General features: G+C 36.0%; 1 protein-coding gene across 3 annotated transcripts; it reads left to right on the forward strand.

The window, feature by feature from the left end:
- Positions 1 to 8: 8 nt before the first annotated feature.
- ZCRB1 (zinc finger CCHC-type and RNA binding motif containing 1) lies at positions 9 to 15220 on the forward strand. 3 transcript variants are annotated; one of them, XM_047742669.1, is made up of 8 exons: positions 10 to 200; positions 1242 to 1327; positions 3630 to 3658; positions 9324 to 9435; positions 9777 to 9884; positions 13519 to 13631; positions 13726 to 13801; positions 14587 to 15220. In XM_047742669.1, the coding sequence occupies exons 2-8, from the start codon at positions 1244 to 1246 to the stop codon at positions 14716 to 14718; spliced, it is 654 nt and encodes a 217-aa protein (XP_047598625.1). In that variant the 5' UTR covers positions 10 to 200; positions 1242 to 1243; the 3' UTR covers positions 14719 to 15220. The 3 variants fall into 3 exon arrangements, with proteins under 3 accessions (XP_047598626.1, XP_047598625.1, XP_047598627.1); XM_047742671.1 differs by lacking the exon at positions 10 to 200 and adding an exon at positions 5085 to 5174; XM_047742670.1 differs by lacking the exon at positions 3630 to 3658 and having other exon boundaries at positions 9 to 200.
- Positions 15221 to 26707: the final 11487 nt, after the last annotated feature.

Genomic DNA, 26707 nt, shown 5'->3' on the forward strand with positions numbered 1-26707 from the left:
CTCTGGGCCCGCCTCCGGAGCCTGGGTCTAGCTACCGCCAGGAAGAGGCGTTGCTGTCGCTGCCTCCTACTCTCCGGCGCTTGACCCCTCCCAGGACCCGTGATGCCAAGGCCCCAGCCGGGGACGAGGAAGAGTCCGGGTTGAGCCCCAACTGAGTCGTGGGCTCGCGCTTTAGTTTCCCAGGCCCGCCCCACCTAAAGGTAAACGCCTCCTCAGCTGCGGCCTTTCTTCCAGCCCCTCCCGAAACCTGGCCGCGGAAACGATTTGCCTCTCTCACCGCCACACTTTTTATTCCGGACCATTTGCCGTTGCCCGCCCTCGCAGTTCTCCCCAGAACGGTAACTCATAGTTTCAAATGGGAAACTTGTCTAATAAATGGGAACTTGTCTAATAGATTCCCAAGAAATATCTCAAGCATCAGGCAGTTTTCCTATTACTCCGCGACTTGGCATGTCCCGCGGTCAATATTTTGCCATTTGTGATGGCCTCTACCCTCCATCTCATATACACAGCACACAAGCTTTTTAAATCGAAATTTGAACCTTGTTGAGTATGATGTACTTTTCATGGATAATCTGCTTTGTAAAATACGCTATAAAAATTAGTTACAAATTACATTTGTAATCTAAAAATACATATGCAAAATAATATCTTTCAAGGCACGGAAACCTATTCTGTATAGCAAAATGTATCATTTCATTATTTACCAATAATATGCAAAATTAGTTATTTGAACTTTACACCATCAAAATGTGAGGTTAAAATTGTCTCTTAACACCACTGCAAAGAAAAATATCAAGAAAACCAAAAATAGTACCCCAGACCAAAGCATTAATGAAAATAAGTGGCTAAGGTTCTTTCTGAGCTAGCAGGCTCTTTCTGATGTGGTAGGCATGGTACTAAACGTTTTCAAAAGCAGTTTTTTACCCTTAGCCTGAGGGAAAGTTAAGCCTCAAGAATTTATTTTTCTGTTTTAAACTTATTCTGCCTTCATACCGTAATCCAGCACTATAATGGTTAAGGACTCTACTTGAAAGAAAGACCAGAAAGCTCTTTGCAGTAATATCTGGGGAAAAGAAATCCCTTAATTCACCCAGCTGGAGTAATTGTTTTTAATCCTAAGAAAAGCGAGGAAGGTGTATTAAATCTGGCATAATTAAATCAATGATTATATACACTGGTTCTGCTTGGAATGAAGAATACCTGGTTTAGATTGCTTCTCGGTCTGTTTTCCTTTATAGAAATGAGCGGTGGATTGGCCCCAAGTAAAAGCACAGTATATGTATCCAACTTGCCCTTTTCCCTGACCAACAATGACTTATACCGGGTAAGTGATTTTTAATACAATTGTCTTCTGAATTCTCTATCTGTGGTACAGATAAAGCTTAAGCAAACAGTTCTCTTTAGCAAAATTCTTAATAACTACATTACAATGCCCTTGAGCCATCAATAGCAAAGACTTCTGTTGCAAACATAAGTTAAAAAAATTGACAATTTTGTAATTTCTGAAGAGTTTACTCTTCATAGAAGAGTAAAGAGTGCTTTCATAGAGAGTAACTTTATAAACACAGAAGACACGGGTAGCATAATGAAATGGGAACAACTTGTGATAGGCTGATTTTTCCTTCGTGCTTACTTGGTTTTTTGAAAATGGTGGGGTAGAGGTTTTGGAGGAAAGGGCTGATGAAAGCAAACACATCCCTTGACTAACCCTCAAATTCTGACTGATCTTGGGTCTTGAAAGGTTATTTTAATTTTATATATATGGCAGAAACCTAACAGCTTACTGTTGTTTTCAGCTCAGGATTGGATGATGGAAGGGGAAAGGGGGTGGAGGATCCAAAATCTTCTTTCACCTCTTTACCTTACAGAGAACAAAATTTCCTGCTGTCCCTGTCCTGTAGATGAGTGGTTGAGAGGAAATGGAAGGAATGACATAAATTCTTTCTTCCAAATGTGCCCTCTTCTCTCTACCTCTTTGGGTAGATGTTAAGTACAGAGAAGATGCTACATAGGTATTACATAGTATTTGATTAATTACTTAACTGAGATAGCCTAAGTCTCAAAGAACAAAGGAGAAAATGCACTTTAGCTTCTTTCCTTGTCTCCATATAGAGATATGTCTGTATTTATTGAACACTCTCCATATGCTGAGCACTCTTACAGGTACTAAGAATACATCAATGAACACAAAGATTAAAATCCATCTTGGCACCATAGCAAGATAAAAGAATATGAAATATAAAAAAGTCTAATGATATTCTGTTTTTTGGATACAAAATTAATGCTAAGAAGTCAGGAGCTATGGAGAAAAAATAAACGAGGTTATTAAACATCAGGTTGGGAATGGAGGTCAAATTTTACATGAGCAGTCTAAAACCCTTATTGAAAAGGTAACTTCTGAATAAAGACCTAAGAGAAGTAAGAGACAGCTGTGTAGATGTCTGAGGGAAAAGCATGTCGGGCACAGAGTAAATCAAGTGGAGAGAGAGGAAGGGCAGTCAGAGGAAGGTAAGCCTATGCAGCTATGCCACGTAGGGCTTACATAGATAATAGTAAGGATTGTGAGTAAAATGAGAAGCCATTAGAAAGTGTTACACACAAGACTCTTTTGGACTTCAAGATTCAGTGTTTCTAACACTGCAATCCAGTTATATCACATTCCAGCATTATACAACTTAAGCATAAAACTCAATTTATTATTAATTGCATATATTAATATTTTTGAAAGACTTTTCTAAGATATAATAAATAGGAACTATTACCATATATGTAGTGGCTGAAACAGAAATAGATGAGATTGCTTAGGTTGAAGATGTAGAAGTAAAAGGAAAGATAGGGCCAACAGTAAAGAACCACCAATGTATTAAGAATGGGCAGAGGGGGAGCCTGGGTGGCTCAGTGGGTTAAGCCGCTGCCTTGGGCTCAGGTCATGATCTCAGGGTCCTGGGATCGAGTCCCGCATCGGGCTCTCTGCCCAGCGGGGAGCCTGCTTCCCTCTCTCTCTCTCTCTCTCTGCCTGCCTGTCTACTTGTGATCTCTCTCTCTCTGTCAAATAAATAAATAAATAAAAATCTTTAAAAAAAAAAAAAAAAGAATGGGCAGAGGGATGGAGACGGATGCAAATGAATTTTTATTACAGAAGCTTTTTTGTTTTATGTTTTGTTTTATAAGCAGTCTAAGGATCTGTCTTCTGAAACAGAGATTGCTTAATGGAGTTGGCTAGTAATAATGATATTCCACAACATTGATATTTGAAGCACATGATTTCTCTGGGGTTATGGTGGGGTTGATAATTGCCATGGATATACCAGAGGAACACTAGCAGCTGTGCAATGTGTATGCCTTTAATCTACCGCCCATAAAGAGTGGATTTTTTTCCCGCTGTTTGCGCTCTTTTGTTAGAAATTTAGAAATTGAGGCAGATACCTGTGACTCCAATAACAAAAATATGAGTATTATTCTAGTCACTAAAAAAATATATCTTCTAGGGCCTGCTTTATAGAATAAAGGCCAGAAATTTTCACAAGCTTTAACAAAGAACATGGTCAGTTTATATAACCTGAAAATTTAATGTTTCTTATGACTTAAAATTTAATTGTAAAGTATTATGTGGTCTTTTATTTCAGATATTTTCCAAGTATGGCAAAGTTGTAAAGTAAGTATTCACATCGAATTTTGAAACCTCATTTAAAAGTTTATCTGAATTTACTTCTCCATTTTTTAAGATTTATTATTTTTCAATAAAACTGATATTTGATATAACAAAGAAAAAATACTGCTGTTAACGTTTTTGTGTATATTTAGTCATTTTTCTGAATATGTAAACATATAGACAGTTTTTTTAAGACTCAATTCTATACATGTGATTTTGTTGTCTTTTTTAAAACTTGACATTATACTGTAAACATCTTACCATGTACTTGAAAGATACATCCTCGTATCTAATGATCTCCTGATAGTTCTTTATATATCATAATTTATTTAAACAATAATTTCTTACCCATATTACTAAGAATTAAAACTGAATCTGTTATCCAATATAAGACATAAAGACTGATTAAATACATATTTTGGTTATTAGAATGTGTGTTATCAAGTATATCAGAAGTGGATTTTCATTTGTCAAATAAGTAGAATGTAAAAAATATTTCAATGCATATGACATGCAAAATGCTTATGAGACTAATAAATATATAGAAAACATATTCTCTACTTTCATAGAAAGTTTAGAGATCACTGGAAAGATTGGAAACATACAGAAATGGTAGGGATGATATTATCAGTTGGGGCTGAGAGTTACAAAAGGATAAAAGGAACTTCTTATATTTAATTCACATTTTAAATCAAACATGGACCTATATTATGGGGCAAAAAAGGAAAAGCAAGATATTGTCATTCTAACTATCTTATAATCAATATATATATTCTGGTATAAGTTTAAAATTGTATTTAAAATCCCAAGAATTTAGAGCATATTTATCTTGGCCAGTTTTTTTCTAGGTTTGGATAAATGGTAAGAAAATCATCAAAAATGCTTCTAGGTAAATTTTTGGGTCTTCAGAATTTTTTTTTAATTTTTTATTTCTTTATTTGAGAAAGAGACAAAGATATTGGTAGGAGCTAGAGGAGGAGGCAGAGGGAAAGGGAAAAGCAGACTCCCTGCTGAGCAGGGAACCCCATGTGGGGCTCAGTCCCAGGGCCCTGATACAGCTGAGCTGAAGGCAGACGCCAAACCAACCGAGCCACCCAAGCCACCCATGGATCTTCAGAATTCTGAATAGTCGTTATTGCCAGTCAGATCACTAATAATGATGATATGTAACAGTGAAAACATAAATATACTGGCATTATTCTAATCTTCTTACATGTATTAATTCATTAAGTTCTCACAACTACCTTTTAAGGTAAAATACTGTTACTATCTTAATATTATAAATAACAAAACTGAAGCACACAATATACTTAAACATATTGCTAGTTAGTGGTGGAGACAAGATTTGAAATCCCAACAATTTGATTTCAGAGCCTGCTCCTTTAACCATACCATTCATTACCTTTTCTTGGTTTTTCCCATCTGTCAGAATCTCTGAATGAATTTCCATACAAACATTAATTTTAAATCATGAGAATGCTATGAAGTCAAAGACAGAGCTATAAGCACCTATAAGCAGGTAAGACATGATCTAGTCTGGATAGTCAGGGTAGGTTAACCTAAGTCAGTATCCTTTGAATAGGCTGAGTAAGATTTAACTAGGCAAAAAGAATGTGGAGAACATTTTAGGTAGAGGGACTACCTCGTGCAATCATTTTAGGTAGATGGAATACCTTGTGCAAAAGCCCTAGGGCAAGAGAAAATAAAGTGAGATCAAGAAACAGAAGGCCGGTATAACTAGAGATGAATAAGAGGGAGAAAGTGCAAAATGGGTCTAGAGATGGAAGCAGGTTCCTCATCTTGCTTCTTGCCCATGTTACAAGATACTTGGTTTTCATCCTAAGAATTCCAAGAATTCGCTGGTGTAGAATTTTAAATGAAGGAGAAACATGATTTGAGTTTTTAGAAGCTTATTCTGGCTTCAGTATAGAGATTAAACTGGAGGGAAATGAGTAGATTCTGGCAGACCAGTCAAAAAGCTGTAACGATAGCCTAGGGGGGAGTAATGTGCACTAAGACCGTATAGGTGGAGAGGCAGACGCTGGACAGATTTGAGAGATGGTCAGATGATCGTTGGGCTGTAAAGTGGGTAATATTTAATGATGTACTTACTGTGTATGTAAGGGTTGAGTGAGTGAGAAAGGGGTGTTATGGATGACACCAAGGTTTGCCAGAAGAGTACATGTTTCATAGTATGTCCTTAAGTGAATATCCCCCTTGGGAATAAGAATCTTTGGTGTAATCATTTTTTTTCTGTTACCGTAGAACATATCTCTGTCGAAGTAGCGTGTTTTAATTGGTTTATAGATTTCTTTACCTCTAGACTCTAAGCTTTTTTTCTGAAGGTAAAAACCTTGTCCTAGGGCCTTTAATTAGTGCTTAACATGCCTGGGTTTGAGGCTAATGGCATGACTGACCACATGAGCACATGAATAAACAACTAGATGTACTCTTGAGAAACCAGTTTCCCATTTGTATCTGTCTTTTCCTTTTAACATATTGAGGTAGGTATACTAGAGGTTACAGAGACAACCTTAAAGGAGCTTATATTAAAATGGGTCTGATAAGACATTGTTTATATATAAACAGACTTCAGTGGACACTAGCACAAAGCAAGAGAAATTATTTCCAGTTAAAGAGATTAGAGAACTGACGTGTTCTGAGCTGTGAAGAATGAGTCAAGTTTTGATGGGCAAAGATTGAGAGTTGAAAGGAGGTAGAGGACATGTGAATAGAGGCATCAATTTGGAGAAGTCCATGAACTTGACTGAGTAGTTTGTGTTACTAGCCCTCCTAGTTTGCGAGTAAAAGTAGTGAAAGATGAGGGAGGTGGGAGCTAAAGCATAAAGGATATTGATTCAAGACCAAGAATAGGCAACTTGAAGAATCAAAGATTTTTGAGTAGAAGAATGACATGATTTTATTTACTCCTTAAGTGGAAATTTTCTCAATGGCATATGAGAGCATTAACATCAAGGGAACCAGTAAGAATACACTGTTGAAACAGCAGTGCCACTGTGAACAAGAAAAGCTGGGGGAATGAAAAAAAGGAGACAGCTGAGAGACATCATTAACTGAGGATGACTTTGAAAGCTAACACTTCCGAAATACTACTTTAGAAAAAAATGATTAATGATTTTAACTGACCTTCACAAATACATGAAAATTCCAAAAAGATAAAGTAACTATTTCATATTTCTTTCAAAATTGGTTGAAAACTGGGGCGCCTGGGTGGCTCAGTGGGTTAAAGCCTCTGTCTTCGGCTCAGGTCATGATCCCAGGGTCCTGGGATCAAGCCCCACATCGGGCTCTCTGCTTGGCCAGGAGCCTGCTTCCTCCTCTCTCTCTGCCTGCCTCTGCCTACTTGTGATCTCTGTCTGTCAAATAAATAAATAAAATTAAAAAAAAAAAATGGTTGAAAACTTTCAGAGTGGTGACTCTAAACAAGCTTTGTCAATTATTACGCTTTGTGTTGAATATTGTCTTTTTTTAACTTTGAAAATATTTGCAAATTCAGGAAAAGTTGCAAAAACAGTAGAAAGAACATTAAAATATCCTTTACCCAGATTCACCTGTTAACATTTTGCCCCATTTACTTTATAATCTGCCCCCTCTCTCCTCATGTGTGTAGGTGTATGTGTCTGTGTATGCACATGTATGTATGTATGTACACACAGTTTTTTTGTGTGAGTTATTTGGGGATAAGTTATACACATCATTGCCCTTTACTCCTAAATACTTAAGTATGTATTTCCTAAAAAATAGGGTTTTATATTATATAATCACAGTATGGTTACCAAATTCATAAATTATACTGATAAAATACTTTTATTGAATCAATCATCCATGTTCCAATTTTGTCAGTTGACCTAATAGTGTTCCACATAGAATTTTTCCCCTCTAGTATCGTCTAGAGTTAGGTGTTGATTTTAACTGTCCTATTTTTTTTTTAAACCCCTTAAACTGGAACATTTATAGAGAATATAGCTCTCTCTCATCTTTTTTCCCCCTCATTTTGTGTTTTCCTAATGTTGCCTCATGATTATGTTGCAGTTTTATATACTTTTGGCCGGTAACTATATAGATAATATTTATTCTGAGGTTTTGCATCTAGATTTATACAGTGTCCATGTGTCCCTCATTAGTGATAGTAATTCTGATGGCCCAGCCAAGGTGTTCACCAATTTCTTCACTTTATAAATACCTTTTCCCCTTTGCAACTAATATAGTCAGTGAGAAACACTTTTAAGACAATGTAAATACCTTGTTCTACATAAAAATTTCATTTTTTATTTTGAAGATTTACTTATTTATTTTTAGAAAGAGAGAGAGCGCGCTTGTGACCAGCGGGAAGGAGTGGAGGGAGAGAAGAGAGAGAATCTTAAGCTCCACTTCCAGCACAGAGCCCAATGTGGGCCCAATCTCAGAACCCTGAGATTGTGATATGAGCCAAAATCAAGAGTTGGGACACTTAACTGACTGAGCCACCCAGATGCCCCAGAATTACATTTTAGATTTAGTATTTGTTCATCAACAAATCATCTTGCCTGAGCCAGTCTTTACTATGATTGTTGCAAATAGTGATTTTCCAACTCTAGCACTTCCCTTGACATTCTGCTGTAAACCAAAACCATCCCTTTTCCCTCATTTATTTATTATTAATATGGACTTATAAATTCCTACTTTTTTTCTGTGGTTTATTATTCATTACTGTATTTAATTATTTTAGTACTCAAATTGTCCTAGATATGGCCAATGAGAGCTCCTTTAAGCTGGCTTCTGTACTACTGTGCCATGCCCCATCTTTTTTTTTTTTTTAAGTACTCCTTTCCTTTGTCTAAGTACATTTTTAAAGCTCTTGTACCTACCCTATCCATCCTTGGAATCAGCCATTTCTCTGAAGAGCCCTGTTGAACACTGATTTTTAAACTACATTTAATGACATATCATGAGCAGGAGTCACAAGGACTAAGGATATATAAAGGATCAGAAAGAACAGGCTCTGTGCTCTTAGCACCATCCCTATTGCTTAGGTACCTTGGATGGTATGACTAAGAACCACAGAACTGGAGATTCTTAAGGTGATCAGGATTAAGGAGTGCACTTGCTGTGATGAGCATTGGGTGTTGTATGTAAGTGTTGAATCACTATGTTGTACACCTGAAACTATTACACTGTATGTTAACTAACTGGAATCTAAATTAAAACTTTAAAAAGAGAATATCAGAAATATAATTAGATTCTAAAGCCTAGAAAAAGGTAAGTAAATCATTTTACTTTTTGTGTTGAAAATAATACCTCAGTTTTGTTTTGTTTTGTTTCTGCAAAGTGAGGGTATTAGTGGAAAAGAGGAATTATGCTTACTCTTCAAGATTTTATTGTCTCTGTAATATGTTTACTTCATCCTTCAACCTCTGATTAACGTTTGACTTTTCAGGTAGTCCTGTGAGAGCTGTGCTCACTTTTGTTAAATCAGTATCACGTTTTCTCATTTCCATTCTTCTTGATATCCCATGACTTTGAAGAAATAGTTGATTTGTCAAGCATATTGATTTCTCTTATTCCGTAAATGTTTTTCTAACCCACGAGTTTTCTAAGTATTTAGTAATATCTTTTTTATTTATTGCTGCCTCATTATTTTTAACTGGCTATTTGTTTATGCTTTAAGGGTTACTATAATGAAAGATAAAGATACCAGGAAGAGTAAAGGGGTTGCATTTATTTTGTTTTTGGATAAAGACTCTGCACAAAACTGTACCAGAGCAATAAACAACAAACAGGTAAGCCATTCATTCCCAACAAGATTTTTAATCCAAAAGCCTTTGTTCATCCAGGCCAAAAATGAGGGGATACAGTGGATGATCAAGTCATGGATAGCAGTAGATTTTGAGGGCATTTATTTATAGAAAAGAGGTGAAAACTATATTGGTTCCCAAAATACTGGCAGAATCTAAGGAATAAGAATCTGTTCTATAGGATGTTATTTTTCTTACATGACTAGGCAATTGATAAAGTAATCAAATAAAATGGAATTGAAAGTTTAAGGAAAATGGAATCAAATAACTGTAGTTTTAGTTTTCACTGTAATACATCCTCCTGCATTTACATTTCTCTGGTTTAGTTATTTGGTAGAGTAATAAAAGCAAGCATTGCTATCGACAATGGAAGAGCAGCTGAGTTCATCCGAAGACGAAACTACTTTGACAAATCTAAGTGTTATGAATGTGGGGTGAGTATACCTAAAACTTCATGTAATTTTCTGTAGTTTGTTTGAAGGTATATTTCATATCAGTGTTTTATTTGTTCTAAAACTTCTGGCTGGCTAAAACCAGGTTATAAAAGTTGTTTTACTTTGGGACTCTCGACTCCTCTAAGTAGACTCAATTGAAATGTAGTATGTAAAGAACCTGAATTAGGTAATACAGAGTGGTATTTTCTCCAGTTTCTAAGTCTTTGAAAACTGTTAAATTAAAAAGCATCGGGCTTGGGCACCTGGGTGGCTCAGTCGGTTAAGCAGCTGCCTTCAACTCAGATCATAATCCCAGGGTCCCACATCAGGCTCCCTGCTCAGTGGGTAGTCTGCTTCTCCTTCTCCCTCTGCTGTTCCCCCTGCTTGTGCTCTCTCCCTCTCTCTCTCAAATAAATAAATAAAATCTTTTTTAAAAAAGCACCAGACTCCTAGGTGGCTTAGTTAGTTGAGTGTCTGCCTTCAACTCAGGTTGTAATCCCAGGGTCCTGGGATTGAGCCCCGCATGGGGCTCCCTGCTTAGCGGGGAGCCTGCTTCTCCCTCTCCCTGTGCTGCTCCCCCTGCCTATGCTGTCTTGCTCTCTCTCGAATAAATAAATAAAATCTTAAAAAAAAAAAAAGCACCTAGCTAATTACTTATTACTGTCTTAAAAGATTTAGTGACCCATAAATTTCTGGGTTAATGGACTGCTTGTGCCTATAATAGCTTGCCAGTGTTTAAGCATCACAGTTCAGTATAAACATCATGTGATCAACCTATCCCTTTTGGGGTAATGTGTTTTAAAGCTATTTTTTTTAAAGATTTTACTTACTAATTTATTTTATTTTATTTTATTTATTTATTTATTTGACAGAGACACAGCAAGAGGGGGAACACAGTGAGGGTAGTGAGAGAGGGAAAAGGCAGACTTCCCACTGAGCAGGAAGCCCGATGCAGAGCTCAATCCCAGAACCCTGGGATGATGACCTGAGCTGAAGGCAGATGCTTAACAACTGAGTTACCCAGGTCCCCTTAAAGGTATTTTTTTCTATTAATACTGCTAATGTTTGTAACTGAACTATCCCCAAATTTTCTTACCTAGTAGTTTATCATTACCCATTTAAACTTTTGGTGAGTAGGAAAAATATATAGCCACAAAACAATTTTGCACGAGGCCCATAATAGAGATGGTACCACGAGGATATTGGTCTGGGACTCATTGTTGTCAGTTTCCAAAATGCCTATATAAAGTACCTAAAAAATGGGATCCAGAGGTACTAATGGAGAGCTGGGGAGAGGATTACTGTGAGACATTTTCCTGGCTACAAAATCAGTGAAAGATACAAAGAAATGGGTAGGAGTCATTCCCTTCACTGCCATACTCTACCCCTTCCTCCCTGAAAAGAGATAAACAGATAGTTGGATAGCTGGACGGTACATTCTGTCAATTCCTGTGATTCTAACACCTCTTAAGTTGATGTAAACTGTGTTCCAGAGCCCTGAGTTTTGTTAAAAAGGAAAAAAGGAAGGAAGGGAAGAGTAGTTCTGGTCAAGTAGATTACTGTGTATCCTCATATTCACAGTAAATAAATTATCTGAGAAATCCTGGATGAATCTGCTAATCTGTCTTTTTAGTTTATGGATCCATAAATTTGTTATATTATACTTTGTACATTTTTATATTTCTTAAATTTTCACCTCCCCAAAATATATCTGCATTTATTTAGCCTGGTTTTCCCTTATTTCATTAAGAAACCATTTTTATATATGGAATATGTTGACATTATTCCAAAAGCAGTTTGGAAAATGCTTGTCTAAGTGCATTCACTTAGCAGTTTATTAACAGTTACATCTCTTGGGTTCAACCATGTCTATTTGATGTCTATTTAAAGTACATAGTCTGGGGTGCCTGGGTGGCTCAATGGGTTAAAAGCCTCTGCCTTTGGCTCAGGGAATGATCCCAGAGTCCTGGGATGGAGCCCGCAGAAAGCCTGCTTCCTCCTCTCTGTCTCTGCCTGCCTCTCTGCCTACTTGTGATCTCTGTCAAATAAATAAATAAAATCTTTTAAAAAAATAAATAGGGACGCCTGGGTGGCTCAGTGGGTTAAGCCGCTGCCTTCGGCTCAGGTCATGATCCCAGCGTCCTGGGATCGAGTCCCACATCGGGCTCCTTGTTCTGTAGGGAGCCTGCTTCTCCCTCTGCCTCTGCCTGCCACTCTGTCTGCCTGTGCTCGCTCTCTCTCTCTGACAAATAAATGAATGAAATCTTTAAATAAATAAATAAATAAAGTACATAGTCTATCTGATGCTTTTTAAAATATACTTGAAAAGTATGATTATTTTTCTCTTCTGTTGTTCTAATCCTGGTTGAATCTCTCCCCACACCCTTACTCTTACATATTATTCATCAGTATGTTTAATGAGCTAATGTTCAGATGGTAGTTCGTTGCCTCATGTTTTACAACTGAACCATGTTATGGTTCATTATAACGTTACTCCAGTCATAAATGTAATTCTGATTTGTGTAGTAGCCACATTAAAAAAAGAAACAGGCAAAAATTAATATATCCTTTATTATCATAACCCTATATATATCCAAAATATTATCATTTGAATATGTAATTAATATTTTCAAAAATTAAAATATTTTACATTCTTTTTTCTTTTTTCTTTTTTTCTTTTTTTAATTTTTTTTTTTTAATAAACATATAATGTATTATTAGCCCCAGGGGTACGGGTCTGTGAATCGCCAGATTTACGCACTTCACAGCACTCACCATAGCACATACCCTCCATACATTATTTTTTTCTTATTGTCTTCAAAATCCAGGATGTAGTTTACCCTTACAATGCATATCAATTCAGACAGGTTCTCAGTAGTCAAAAGAGAATTATAATTAGTGGCTACCATAATTGGACAGTGCAGGTATAATCTAGATATGAAAGGAGGAGCATGAAATTAATAGGAAAAGTGAGAAAGACTTTAAATTTTACCTTTTTTTTAAGATTATCTGAGAAAGAGAGAGTGCAGCGGGCAGAAAGGGGTGGGGAAGGCAAAAGGAAAGCCTGTCTTAAGCAGACTTCACGCTGAGCATGGAGCCCAATGCAGGACCTGAGCCAAAAACAAGAGTTGGATGCTTAACCAACAGTGCCACCCAGTGTCCCCCCTTTTTTTAAAGATTTTATTTATTTGAGAGAGAGAGAGAGAGAGTCCATTTGCTTTTAAAATGATATTAAGCAGCATCTTGGAAGTTAACAGGAAGGTTTCATCCCCATTTTATCAAATAGAACCTTAAAATTTTTACATTGAAGGTGGGTGGTCCATTTAAATTTTGAATTGTTTTATACCCTGAGTCTTGAGATTTAAAATGTTTGAGGGATGAATACTTATTTTGTTCTTAGTGAAACTACTAAAATATTCTGTTATTGTTAAAGTAGCTTATTAGGGGTTATAATATCATAATCTCTTTCTTTTAAATATTAAAGTTATAGGTTTTACTTCTTCATGTATATTCCCAGTGTGACAGTATTCTTTTTTAAGTTCTAAAACCTTAGTCTTAGAGTACAAAGCAAGTTTCTCTTAATAACATTAACAAATACAGCTTTTTTCCTTTCCTTTTTAATGTGAAACAAAAGGAAAGTGGACACTTAAGTTACGCCTGCCCTAAAAATATGCTTGGAGAACGGGAACCTCCAAAGAAGAAAGAGAAAAAGAAAAAAAAGAAAATTCCTGAACCAGAAGAAGAAATGTATGTATATTTACTCTTACTAAATGCATTATTGTATTTTTTCTATCTTTATACGTTTGCTTGAGTACATTCTGATTTTTTTTCAATAATTTAGTGAAGAAGTAGAAGAAAGTGAAGATGAAGGGGAAGATCCTGCTCTTGACAGTCTTAGTCAGGCCATAGCTTTCCAGGTATTAAACAGTTCTTTTAATAATGCCATAAGTGCCTTGGGTTAATCATCTTCTATTCCTTGCTTACTTTATTGATCATCTCTTGGCAATCTTCGTCTCTTCCCTTTACCTCTTTAGGAGACAGGCTGTTTCTCTAAGGTCTTTAGAGCAGTGTGATAGAAAAAGTCCCATTGGTTCTTTCTAGATTTTAAGACCCCTACAACATTTTTAAGATCTTAATCTGATTTCATTATGGAATTGATCAGAAATATTTGATTAAAGTGACTTTAGCCAGAGAAGATTTTATTAAAAGATACATTCTGATTGAAACTTCACTTCAAAACAAAACCAAACTTATTTTTGACCATTAAAAGTCCTAATACAAGAAAATATGAAACATTTTTGAAGGCCATATAATCTCCTAATTTTCTAAAAAAAGTTACTTTAGTGTTTTAATTGGTAAATTACAAATATATACATTAATTAATTTTTCCTTTCAGTTAACTAATGTGTTTTATATAACATTCCCATGTCCAGCAAAGATGGCAAATAGGCTTCATTTCATGTACCTGTTAATTAGTAGAAGATTCCTAGCATAATTTTGAGTAACACAGTGAAACTGCGAGATCACTTGGGGTTGCAGGAGGGGTCTCCTCATGAAGTAGAATTGTCTGCATGGGCTGGAAGATGGGGATTGTTGGCATTTATGGTTGTTTTTGCCATGTTTTGAATTAATACATTGTAAATAATATTAAACACACTCCTGGTTTGGTTTTGTTTCATTTGTTTCCTGACTCACATTATAGCAAGCCAAAATTGAAGAAGAACAGAAAAAATGGAAACCCAGTTCAGGAGGTCCCTCAACATCAGATGATTCAAGACGCCCAAGAATAAAGAAAAGCACATATTTCAGTGATGAGGAAGAACTGAGTGATTAAAATTGTATTTATTATGTAAATATCATTTTAAAAAAATTTTTTTAAGTCTTGGGGTACCAAGTTCAGTTGAAATTAAAGATTACTTTTAGAATTTAAGCATAAAAACCACATAGTACCAAATAATTTTTTTACCATAAAATAGGTTCATAGGAAATTGAAAATAATTTTAAAGTATCATGTTTCTATCTTGCCTTAGCAGCGTAATAAAAATCAAGATTTGCTAGTAACCATTAATCTTGAAAACAGTTCATTTGAATTAAAAAGAAATCTTAATACTGTCATAGTATTGCCATTGTCATCCCAAGAAAAAAGACCAATATTAAAAAGATGTGTTTGGGAAGCTCATTATAAAAGTTTATTCATGTCTGATTGGTTTACATGAAGACATTTGAAGTAAATTTCATCTTTAAGACAAAAACTTCAAGAAGACTGGAAAATGCTGACTGATTTATTGTTATTAAATGTTAATAAAATTTTCAAGAGAATTTTGTTTTTAAATATGGGTGGGTGTTTGCCATCTTATTTCTTTTAGCTTTATCCCAACCTAAATTTATCATAATCACCCATAAAATACAAAGTAAAGTAGCTTTCAAAGGCTTATAACCAAACAGCAATCATTTGTCTGGTGCACCTTTGGCACCAAGAGCCATTCCCCAGAAGTAACAAACTTTTTTAGCTGTTTCTTTTCATATGTACCTATATATTGCTATATAAAATACATATATTTCTGCCACTTAATTCATAAAGGGGTAAGTGGAGATTTTTTCAGTCTCCTGTACTACTCCACACCCCCCATCCTCCTCCGTCTCCCAATATGGCTATGGCTATTTTGGTTAGGTCCATATTTATTGTTTTTCTTTTATGACCATGTAAATACTGCTCACCTCTGAGTCAATGAGTGTGCTGAGATTACATTTTTGTAGAGTTAATAATTGTCTCCTATCTTCCTTTATTATATTTCTTTTTATTTATGACTATACCTGTGGTGAACGTGGCATAATGTATCAACTTGTCAAATCACTGAGTTGTGCACCTGAAACTAATGTGTTAACTATACTCAAAAAACAAAAACACAAAATAAGAATGATCCTTTTAAAACTAAGCTAGATATAACCCTCCACTCAAAAGTCTCCCTTGTCTTTTTATCTTCCACAAAACAAAAGCTAAAATTCCTGCAATAATCTATATATGAGACCTCAAAAGAAGGGCTATCTCTGGCACTTCATCACTGATGATTCATGTCCTAGGTTACTCTGCTGCTGCCACACTGGTTCCATTACCTTCTTTCCAACTCACCAGGCAGGCAGGCAAGCAAGCAAGCACCCACTTCAGGACCTTTGTGAATGGCTGCACTGTCAGCTTGACCATTCTTTCTCCTGACTGCTATAAGACATGCTCCCTCGTCTCTTCCAAGATTTCACTTAAATGTCGCCTTGTGATTTTTAAATTGCTACACACACACACACACACACACACACACAATGGAATACTATTCATGCATAAAAAGGAATGAAGTACTGATACATGCTACAATATGAATGAACCTGGAAGCATTACACTGAGTGAAAGAAGCCAGCCACAAAATAATATGATATGATTCCATTCACATTTAAGTCCAGAATAGGGAGATCTACAGAGGCAGAAAATAGGTAAGTGGTTGTTTAGGGCTGAGGTGGGAAAGGAAAAGATATAAAAGATGCTAGTCTCATAATAGGTATAGAGTTTCTTTTTGAGGTGACAAAAAATGTTCTAAAATGGTGATGATTGCACATATCTGTGAATATACTAGAAACCACTGAATTGCATACAATAATGGATGAATTTTATGTCATGTGAATCTTTTCTCCATACGTTTGTTAAGAAATATTAAAGGAATTTTTTCAGGCTGAAAGGAAATGATGCTAGATTGTATCTTAAATCCATACAAAGAAATAAAGAACAGGTAATGATAAGCAGTATAGGAGCATCTGGGTGGCTCAGTGGGTTAAGCCTCTGCCTTCAGCTCAGGTCATGATCTCAGAGTCCTGGGATCGAGCCCCACATTGGGTTCTCTGCTCAGCAGGGAGCCTGCTCCCCCGCTCTGCCTGCCTCTGCCTACTTGTGATCCCTTTCTCTCCATTAAATAAATAAAGATAAAATCTTTTTTTTTTTTAAAGATTCTATACATATATTTTTTTCCTCCCTTCTCTTCTTTAAAAAGCATACCATTGTATGAAGCAATAATTAGAACTCTGTATGCTGGGTTTACAATATAGAGATATATTACCTATGACTATAGTACAAATATCAGGGCAACGTGACTATACTGGAATTGAGTAAGCACTAATCTGAAATTGGTTCTGATAAAATAAGATGCATATTGAAACCTCCAAATCAACCACTAAATTATGATTTTTAATTTTTTTAATTTTTAAAAAAATATTTTACTTATTTGAGAGAGCTAGGGGAGAGGCAGAGAGAGAATCTCAAGCATACTCTGCATGGAGCATGGAGCCCAACGTGGGGCTCAATCTCACAACCCTAAGATCATGACCAGAGCTGAAATCAAAAAAGTCAGATGCTTAAACAACTGAGCTACAGAGGCACCCCAAAAATATGACTTAAGAAAATCAACAAAGGAGTTAAAATGGTATACTAGAGCATACCTATTTAATATCAACAAAAGCAATAAAGGAAGAACAGAGGAACAAAAAATACATGAGTAATATAGAAAACAAATAGCAAATTGGCAGATATAAATCCAACTACATTGATAATAATATTAAATGTGAATGGATTAAACACTCCAAAATTCAGAGATTGTCAGATTGGATAAAAAACAAGATCCAAATTGAACCCCACATTGGGCTCTCTGCTCAGCAGGGAGCCTGCTTCCCCCTCTCTCTCTCTGTCTCTCTGCCTGCTTGTGATCTCTGTCAAATAAAATCTTTTTTAAAAATTGTTTAAAAAAATAAAAAAAATATATGAAAAGTGTCAAATCAACAACCTATGCTTCCACTTAAGAAACCAGAGGGGGCGGGGCACCTAGTTGTCTCAGTTGGTTTAGCAGTTGCCTTTAGCTTGGGTCTTGGTCCCAAGGTCCTGAGATTGAGTCCGTGTTGGGCTCTCCACTAGGCAGAGAGTCTGCTTCTCCCTCTCTCTCTGCCCCTCCCCACTTGCTTGCGCTCTATCTCTCTCAAATAAATAAAATCTTAAGAAAGAAAGAAGGAAGGGAAGAAGGAAGGGGTGGAAAGGAAAGAAGGAAGAAAGAAACCAGGAGGTGAGGGGGTGGGGGTGTGAGCGTGGGAACTAAACCCAAAGAAACCAAGGGAAAAGAAGAAAAAATAAATATCAGAATAGAAACCAATGAAATGGGGGAAAAAGAGTAGGAAATAACCAATAAAATCAAACACAAAATTGAGAAATCTTTAAATATTCTTTCCAAGGCAGAGAGAGGCAGTGAATGAGAAAGTATACACAAATTCCCAAAATCAGGAATGAAATAAAGGAAATCTCTACTGACCTTAGAGAAACTGAAAGGATTGTTAGAGAATACAGTGAACAACTTAATGCCAACAAATTAAATGAGATAAAATGGACAAATTCCTTGAAAGTCACAGTTACCAAAACTAACTCAAGAGAGAGAAAATATGGATAGTCTAAGTATTCCATTTCTACAGCTGCTATAACAAATTACCTCAAATTTAGTAGCTTAATATAATAGAAATTTATTATCTTACAGTTCTGCAAGTTAGAAGTTCAGCGCTTTGCTAAAAGGTACAGTTCACTAGACTAAAATCAAGGTGTCACTTATCATGATGGGCACTGAGTAATGTATAGAATTGTTGAATCACTATATTGTACACCTGAAACTAATATAACACTGTGTGTTAATTATACTGGAATTTTTTTAAAAATTTAAATTTTACACCATGACCAAATGTGATTTATTCTAGTATATGTTGGTTAACATACAAAAATTAATGAATATATCATTTTACCAGAATAAAGAGTACAAACTACCTAATCATTTTTTTTAAGATTTTATTTATTTATTTGACAGAGAGAGATCACAAGTAGGCAGAGAGGCAGGCAGAGAGAGGGGAAGGGAAGCAGGCTCCCTGCTGAGCAGAGAGCCTGATGCGGGGCTCGATTCCAGGACCCTGGGATCATTACCTGAGCCAAAAGCAGAGCCTTAACCCACTGAGCCACACAGGCGCCCCATAATCACCTTAATGCACATATAAAAATACTTATTTTAACAATACACAGCACCCATTCATGACAAAAACTCTCAACAAAATTGGAATAAAAGGTAACTTCCTTAATCTGATTAAGGGCCTCTATAAAAAATGTTCAACTAACATTATGGTGAAATACTGAAGGTTTTATCTTTAATACTGAGAATAAGGCAAAGATCTCCTCTCCTTTTATGTCTTCAACATTGTATTAGATATTCTAGTCAATGCAACCTGGCAAGAAAAAGAAAGAAAAGCCTCCAAATTGGAAAAGAAGAAGTAAAATTGTTTTTAGTTGTAGAGAACATGATCATATACATAGAGAAATCCTAAGACACCCACAAAAAATTATTTAATAAATGAGTTCAGCAAAATCACAGGATTCAAGGACAAAAATTAACTTCATTCCTCTAGCAAGAAACAATATGAAAATGAATAAATAAGATAAGAATAAATATAATAAAATAATAATAATAAAATAATAATAAATAAATAAAATAAGAAAAGCACTCTATTCACAATCTCATCAGAAAGAAAAAAATGCTAAGGAATAAATTCACCAAAAGAAGTGTAAGATTTTGTACATTGAAAAGCACAAAACATTACAGAGAGGAACTTAAAAGATTTTTAAGTGAGAGCATGAGAGGGGAGAAGGTCAGAGGGAGAAGCAGGCTCTCCGCAGAGCTGGGAGCCGGATGTGGGACTCAATCCCGGGACTCCGGGACCATGACCTGAGCCGAAGGCAGTCGCCCAACTGACTGAGCCACCCAGGCGCCCGAACTTAAAAGATTTAAGTGAGAAGACATCACATGTTCATACATTCATGGATTCAATATTATTAATATGGCAATGCTTCCCAAATTGATGATAAATTCAATACAATCCCTATCAATATTCTAGCAGGCTTATTTATGAAATTAACAAACTGATCCTAAAGTATGTATGAAAATACAAAGAATCTAGAAGAGCCAATACAACTTTGAAAAGATGATCAAGGGACATAGAACACCTGATTTCAAAAATTAATATAAAAATAGAATAATTAAGAGATTATGGTTCTGGCATAAGGACAAGCATGGGAAAAAACAGAATTCTGACTCCAGAAATAAACTTTTCCAGTTATGGTCAATTGATGAGAAAAGGGTGAGCAAAATGGCTAATGCTTGTCACAAGCCCTTTAGTTTCTTTCTCACCAAAAACAAGCCAGTATTAATTTTTGGGTGTTTAAGGTAAAAAGCCAAACCCTCAAGAATAAGCTCCTTAAAGAAGCTGGATAAAAAATATTCAGATATCTGGGGCGCCTGGGTGGCTCAGTGGGTTAAGCCGCTGCCTTCGGCTCAGGTCATGATCCCAGGTCCTGGGTTCAAGCCCCACATCGGGCTTTCTGCTCAGCAGGGAGCCTGCTTCCTCCTCTCTCTCTGCCTGCCTCTCTGCCTACTTGTGATTTCTCTCTGTCAAATAAATAAATAAAATCTTTAAAAAAAAATATTCAGATATCACAGGGTTTTTTGTTATTTGGTTCTGGATACCCTACCCCAAGTGGATCTTAACACAATTTTTACTTTTTTTTTTAAACTGAAAATGATAAGAAACTGTATTTAAAAACCTTGTATAAAATCACTGGAAAATAATAGTAACTTCATGGATGCCTGACTGACTCAGTCAGTGGAGCATGTGATGATCTCCGAGTTGTGAGTTCGAGCCCCACACTGGGCATGTAGCTTACTTAAAAAAAAGAACTAAAAATAAAAGAATCTTCAAGAAGTTGTCACCACAGGGGCACCTGGGTGGCTCAGTGGGTTAAGCCTCTGCCTTCGGCTCAGGTCATGATCTCAGGGTCCTGGGATCGAGCCCCACATTGGGCTCTCTGCTGGGCAGGGAGCCTGCTTCCTCCTCTTCTCTCTGTTCTGCCTACTTGTGATCTCTCTCCCTCTGTCAGAGAAATAAATAAAATCTTTAAAAAAAAAAAGCTGTCAGCATAGCTGTTACCTATTAATACTACTTGATTTCTGTAAACTCAAAAAAGTTCTAAATTAACATAAGACTATTAGAATGACATTCAGTTTTCTAACAGTAAAATTTAAATACTCTTTCCATTGTTAGATCATGCCTTTATCCTGGGGCAGGAGGAGTGGGAAACCATTTTTATATCAGTGGGGCTGTGTATAACCCAAAAAATCCATTCTGTTTCATTTGGACTCATTAATTTTTTTCTACCTGATCATGTACTCTCCTAGGAACTAAATATAAACACCTCCCACCCCCTACCCTGGTCACCTTCTCTTCACTTATATTAGTCACATTTAACATGATATGATGCCACCTCCAATAGAATCAATTAGCTAAATAAACTAAAGTAGCCTTATCAGCTTAGTTCACACCCAACCTCCTCTCATTTCCCAAGAAAGAAATGGAAAATACTATGCTAAATGCTGCTCATACTGCCAAATAATTCAGAAATGGGATCAGGATATGTAGTGGAGCAGCATGGTCACAATTTTGTATTTGGGTAGGAGTTAGAGGAAGAAGTCTGCATTCAAAATTCCCACAGAAGAGAAGATAAAGTCCGAAGCAGAGTATTAACTCCACAGGCAGAAGCTGGGGACTGGGAATCAAGCCAAGTGCAAAGAGTTCATATCCAAACGGGAAACTCTGGATTCCGAGCAGAGAGATGCAGTCACACACAGTACTGTAAGCCTAGACTAACACATCTATCCACTGTTCCCTTGGCACTTAACGGATTGAACAGGCGAGTCCCAACAACTGGGAATTACTCCTTGCAGAAAAATATGATTCAGGAAGTTATGGCTGATATATATGTGCGTATTTTTTAAAAAAGAGATGGGATTTTTTTTAATCTCTAAATCTCTTTATCTCTAGTAATACTGAAAATAAGAATCCAAAGATTTTAAATTACAGTTTTCTACATTTAAAAATTATTTACCAGGTGACGATAGATGACTCAGAAACACACACACACGCACAGAGAATTAACATTTGACCCAGCAGTTCCACTCCTAGACCCCATCAGGGCTTTCTACATGCAAGCCAATAGAGAGACCCCCGCTAAAAGACATGTGGGCTTGCAGAGTCCCAGAACCAGCATCACAAAGCAGATTTCAAATTCAAAGACAATAGCTTAAGAACCAAAATACTTACTAATTCTTAGACCTTTATAGTTTTTCCTTGCCTTACTGCCCCAGCTAGAGCCTCTACTACAACTCTGACAGAAGTGGTAAGAGCAGACATTATTGTCATATTCCTGACCTCAAAAGGAAAGTTTTCACAACTTCATCATTAAGTATTATATGTTCTGTCACTTTGGGGCATTATCTGCCAAATTCCCTTCTAGTCCTAGTTTTCTAAGATATGTAAATTTCATCAACTAAGGGCTATTGAATTATATCTGATGCTATTTTTCCTCATTTACTGATGTATTAAAGGATCCTATTTTTTAAATTTTATTTTGATAATGTGTGAATCACATTGCATTCCTTAAATCAATCCCGCTTGGTCATGGTATATGTCTGTGTACCCTCAAAATTCATATGTTAAAATCCTTAATTAACCGCAGTGCGGCTGTATTTGGAGACGGGGCTCTAAGGAGGTAATTGGGATTAACTGAGGTCATAAGAGAGGAGCCCTGATCCCACAGAATTAGTATCCTTATACGAAAAGACACAAGAGAGCTCATGCTCTTTCTCCATGGACACTCAGAAAAAAGGCCATATGAGGACACAGTGGCTGTCTACAAGCCAGGAGAGCTCTCACCAGAAACCAAACCCTACTGGAACCTCAATCTTAGACTTTCTAGCCTCCAGAATTGTGAGAAAATAAGTTTCTGTTGTTAAGCCACCCAGTCTGTCGTATTTTGTGATGGAAGCTTGACCAGACAAATATGAAATATTATGCTGCTCAAGTACACATCTGTTTGGTTTGAGAATATTTTGTTAAGGATTTCTTCATCTATATTCTGAGGGGTTTTACATCTCATAATAGCCTTGTAATTTTCATTTCTCATTATATCCTTGTAGAGTTTTGTATCAAGATTATATTGACTTCATGTGTACATTTTTAAAATTGTCATTATTTCTTAAATGTTGCATGAAAATAGACAGTGAAGCCATCTGGGCTTGAAGGTATTTTTCATGGCGATTTGTTTAATGGCCACATTAATTGTTTAATAATTTAATTTAATAATTCATTTTAATTATTTAACATATCTTATATATTAACATACACATAATATTAATTATATAACTATAATATAGTTTAATAATTTAATAATTTGGTTTAATAATTTAATTGATAAAATTAAACTCATAAATGTTTAATCAAAATAAGACTATTTTGATTCTCTAGTTTTCCTCTATCATGATAGGTTGTATTTTTCTAGGAATTTCAGCATTTTTTCTAAAATTGGTATAAAGCTGTTCATAATAAGCTCTATTAAAATTTAAAGCTATTTTTAAATAGCTTAGAACAAATGGATATTTGTGTCTTCTCCTCTTTTTTATCAGTTTCACCAAAAAAGTATCTATCTAAATTTAGCTCTGTTGATCTTTTAGCTGTATGTTTGTTATTTCTTTTATTAATTTCTGTCCTTGTCTTTATTATTTTTTACTTTGACCTTTTGGAGTTTATTTTGTCATACTTTTTCTAGTACTTTTTCTAACTTCCTGAAATGAATATTTAGATCATTGATATTCAACTTTTCTCATTTACTTGTATATACATTTTTAGCCTAGAAATTAACCTCTAAGCACTAGTTGGCTACACAAATTTTAAGGAGCTATATTTTTATGATCATTCAGTTCAAAATCTTAATTAATATCTACTGTGATTTCATCTTTGATCTATGGGTTATTTGGTAATGTATTTGTAAATTTCCAAATGTATATTTTCTTTTATATTAATTTTCTAGCTTAATTTCATTTTGATCAGAAAACATACCATATAGGCTTTCAATCATTTGAAATGTGTTTAGACTTTATTATACAACAAATAGTTTTTACAAATATTCTTTTTATCTTTGGAAAATATGGATTCTGCAGTTGCTGCCTGCAGTAAAATTACAGTTTTTGTTCAAATCTATGAACAAAATCTATTAAAGATTCTGTTCAAATCTATGACCTGATTTTCTTTTTTTTCTTTTCTCTTTGTTCTATTGACACAGGAGTGTTAAAATCTCCCACTATGATTATGGATTTATCTATTTATTCTTTTAGTTCTATCCATATTTTTTTAAAGATTTTATTTATTTATTTGACAGAGAGAAATCACAAGTAGGCAGAGAGGCAGGCAGAGAGAGAGGAGGAAGCAGGCTCCCTGCTGAGCAGAAAGCCCGATGTGGGGCTCGAACCCAGGACCTGGGATCATGACCTGAGCCGAAGGCAGCAGCTTAACCCACTGAGCCACCCAGGCGCCCCTCTATCCATATTTTTTGAGGCTGTTATTAGTCACCACAGAAATTTAGAATTTTTTTATACCTTCCTGTGAATTAAATTTTATCATTTAAAGTGCTCCTCTTTATCTCTGATAATTATTTTTGCCTTAATAACTACATCGGCTTTTCTTTGGTCGGTCATTTTGCAGTACAGCTCTTTCCATATTTTTACTTTCAATCTTTCTGTACCCTTCTGTTTTAGCTATGTCTTTTATATGCAAAATATATTTGTTAATTTATTCATTAAATCTGAAAATGTTTGTCTTTTATTTAGAGCATTTAGTACATGTATCAGTGAAGGTCCACTTAAGAGAGAGAAACCACATAGTAATTTGTAGGGAAAATATAATATAAATTACATTAGTAATTATAATAAAGGGTAATGAAGGATTACCTAGTAAGAAGCAAAGAGAATTATAATAAATAAAGCAGATATAAGGAACAGCCACTATTCTACAGATGAGACAGAGTATTAAAGGAAAAGTACTGGGGCGCCTGGGTAGCTCAGTAGGTTAAAGCCTCTGCCTTTGGCTCAGGTCATGATCTCAGGGTCCTGGGATGGAGCCCCACATCAGGCTCTCTGCTCAGCGGGGAGCCTGTTTCCCCCTCTCTCTCTGCTGGCCTCTCTGCCTCCTTGTGATCTCTCTCTCTGTCAAATAAATAAATAAAATCTTGAAAGAAAAAGAAAGAAAGAAAGAAAGAAAGAGAGAAAGAAAGAAAGAAAGAAAGAAAGAAAGAAAGAAAGAAAGAAAGAAAGAAAGAAAGAGAGAGAGAAAGAAAGAGAGAAAGAAAGATAAAGTACTCCTCCCACCCTCACCACCTCTGGGCTGAGAGATCAGGAATTCTCTGTGGTGCCACATGGAAGGAACTTCCTGGAAGTCTGCCCGGTGGAACTTACCAGACATCTTCACTCTAGGGTCCTGGGGAAAGCTTCTCCTGGGCTGGCATCTCACGTGAGGCACTCCACTACAAAGCCACCCAAGAAATGGAAAGTTACTGGCTGCTGGCTGCTGCTGGCCACTGTGCACTGCAGGAACCTTGTGCTGGAGAAAGGGCAAATGTCCGAGGCTGGGAAAGCCATATGCTCTGCAGGAGCTAGATGCTGGGAAGCTGCCCATGCTGCAGGAGCCTGGAGAGTGAGCACAGTGGAACCAGGAAGTAATAACAATTTTCCTGTAATAGTTCCTAGCGCCATCTACTGACAAAGTTTCAGGGCCATCTGGCAAAGGAAAAGTATTTAAAAGGCCCAGAACCATTTTCACAGAGCAAAAACAAGGGTGAATTTGGAGCTGATAAACAGTAAATAGCCCATTTGTATTTTAATGTTACTACTTATATATCTGGATTTAAATCTACCATCTTATAATGTGCTTACATTTGTCCCATTTATTTTATGTTCCTCTTTGCCCTTTTTCTTCCCTTTTATTGGTTAAGCATTTTTATTATTCTGTTTCCCTCCTCTTTTAGTTTGGAAAATATGCATTATCTCCCTAATGTTTTAGAGTGTATTCTCTGATTACAAAATACGTTATTTTATTTAAAAATTTTTAATAGCTTTGAGATAATTTATATACAATAAAATGCACTAATTTCAAGTATATACTTAAATTACTTTTTAATAATTCTACAGAGTTGTGAAACCATCACCACAGTTTAATTATAGGACATTTCCATCACCCAAAAAGAAGTCTTGTGGCTGGGGCGCCTGGGTAGCTCAGTTGTTGGGTGTCTGCCTTTGGCTCAGGTCATCCAGAGTCCTGGGATTGTGCCCTGCATCAGGCTCCCTGCTCAGTGGGAAGCCTGTTCTCCCCTTCCTGCTCCCCCTGCTTGTGTTCCCTCTCTTGCTGTGTCTCTCTCTGACAAATAAATAAAAAAATAATCTTAAAAAAAGAAGTCTTGCAGCCAATTTGCAACTACTCCCTTTCCCATACTCTGTTCCAGGCAACCACTGACCTGCTTTCTCTATACATAGTTTTGTCTTTTCTAGAAATTTCATATAAATGGATCGTACAGAATGTGGTCTCTTGTGTTTGGCTTCTTTCACTCAGCATAATGTTCTTGAGGTTCATCCATACTGTAATGAGTATATTAGTACTTCATTCCTTTTTATTCCCAACACTAGTCAATTTTGTGTCTGCGCTACATTTAGTTTATCCATGTACCAAACAATGGACATTTGAATTATTTCCACTTTTTTAGCTATTATGAAAATGCTCCTATGACCATCTGTGTACAAGTCTTTATGTTGACATATATTTTTTCTCTTTTTTTTAAGATTTATTTATTTGGGAGAGAGAAAAAGACAGAGAGAGCAGGGGGAGGGGCA

This window comes from Lutra lutra, chromosome 8, assembly GCF_902655055.1.
Source record: "Lutra lutra chromosome 8, mLutLut1.2, whole genome shotgun sequence".
NCBI lineage: Eukaryota > Metazoa > Chordata > Mammalia > Carnivora > Mustelidae > Lutra > Lutra lutra.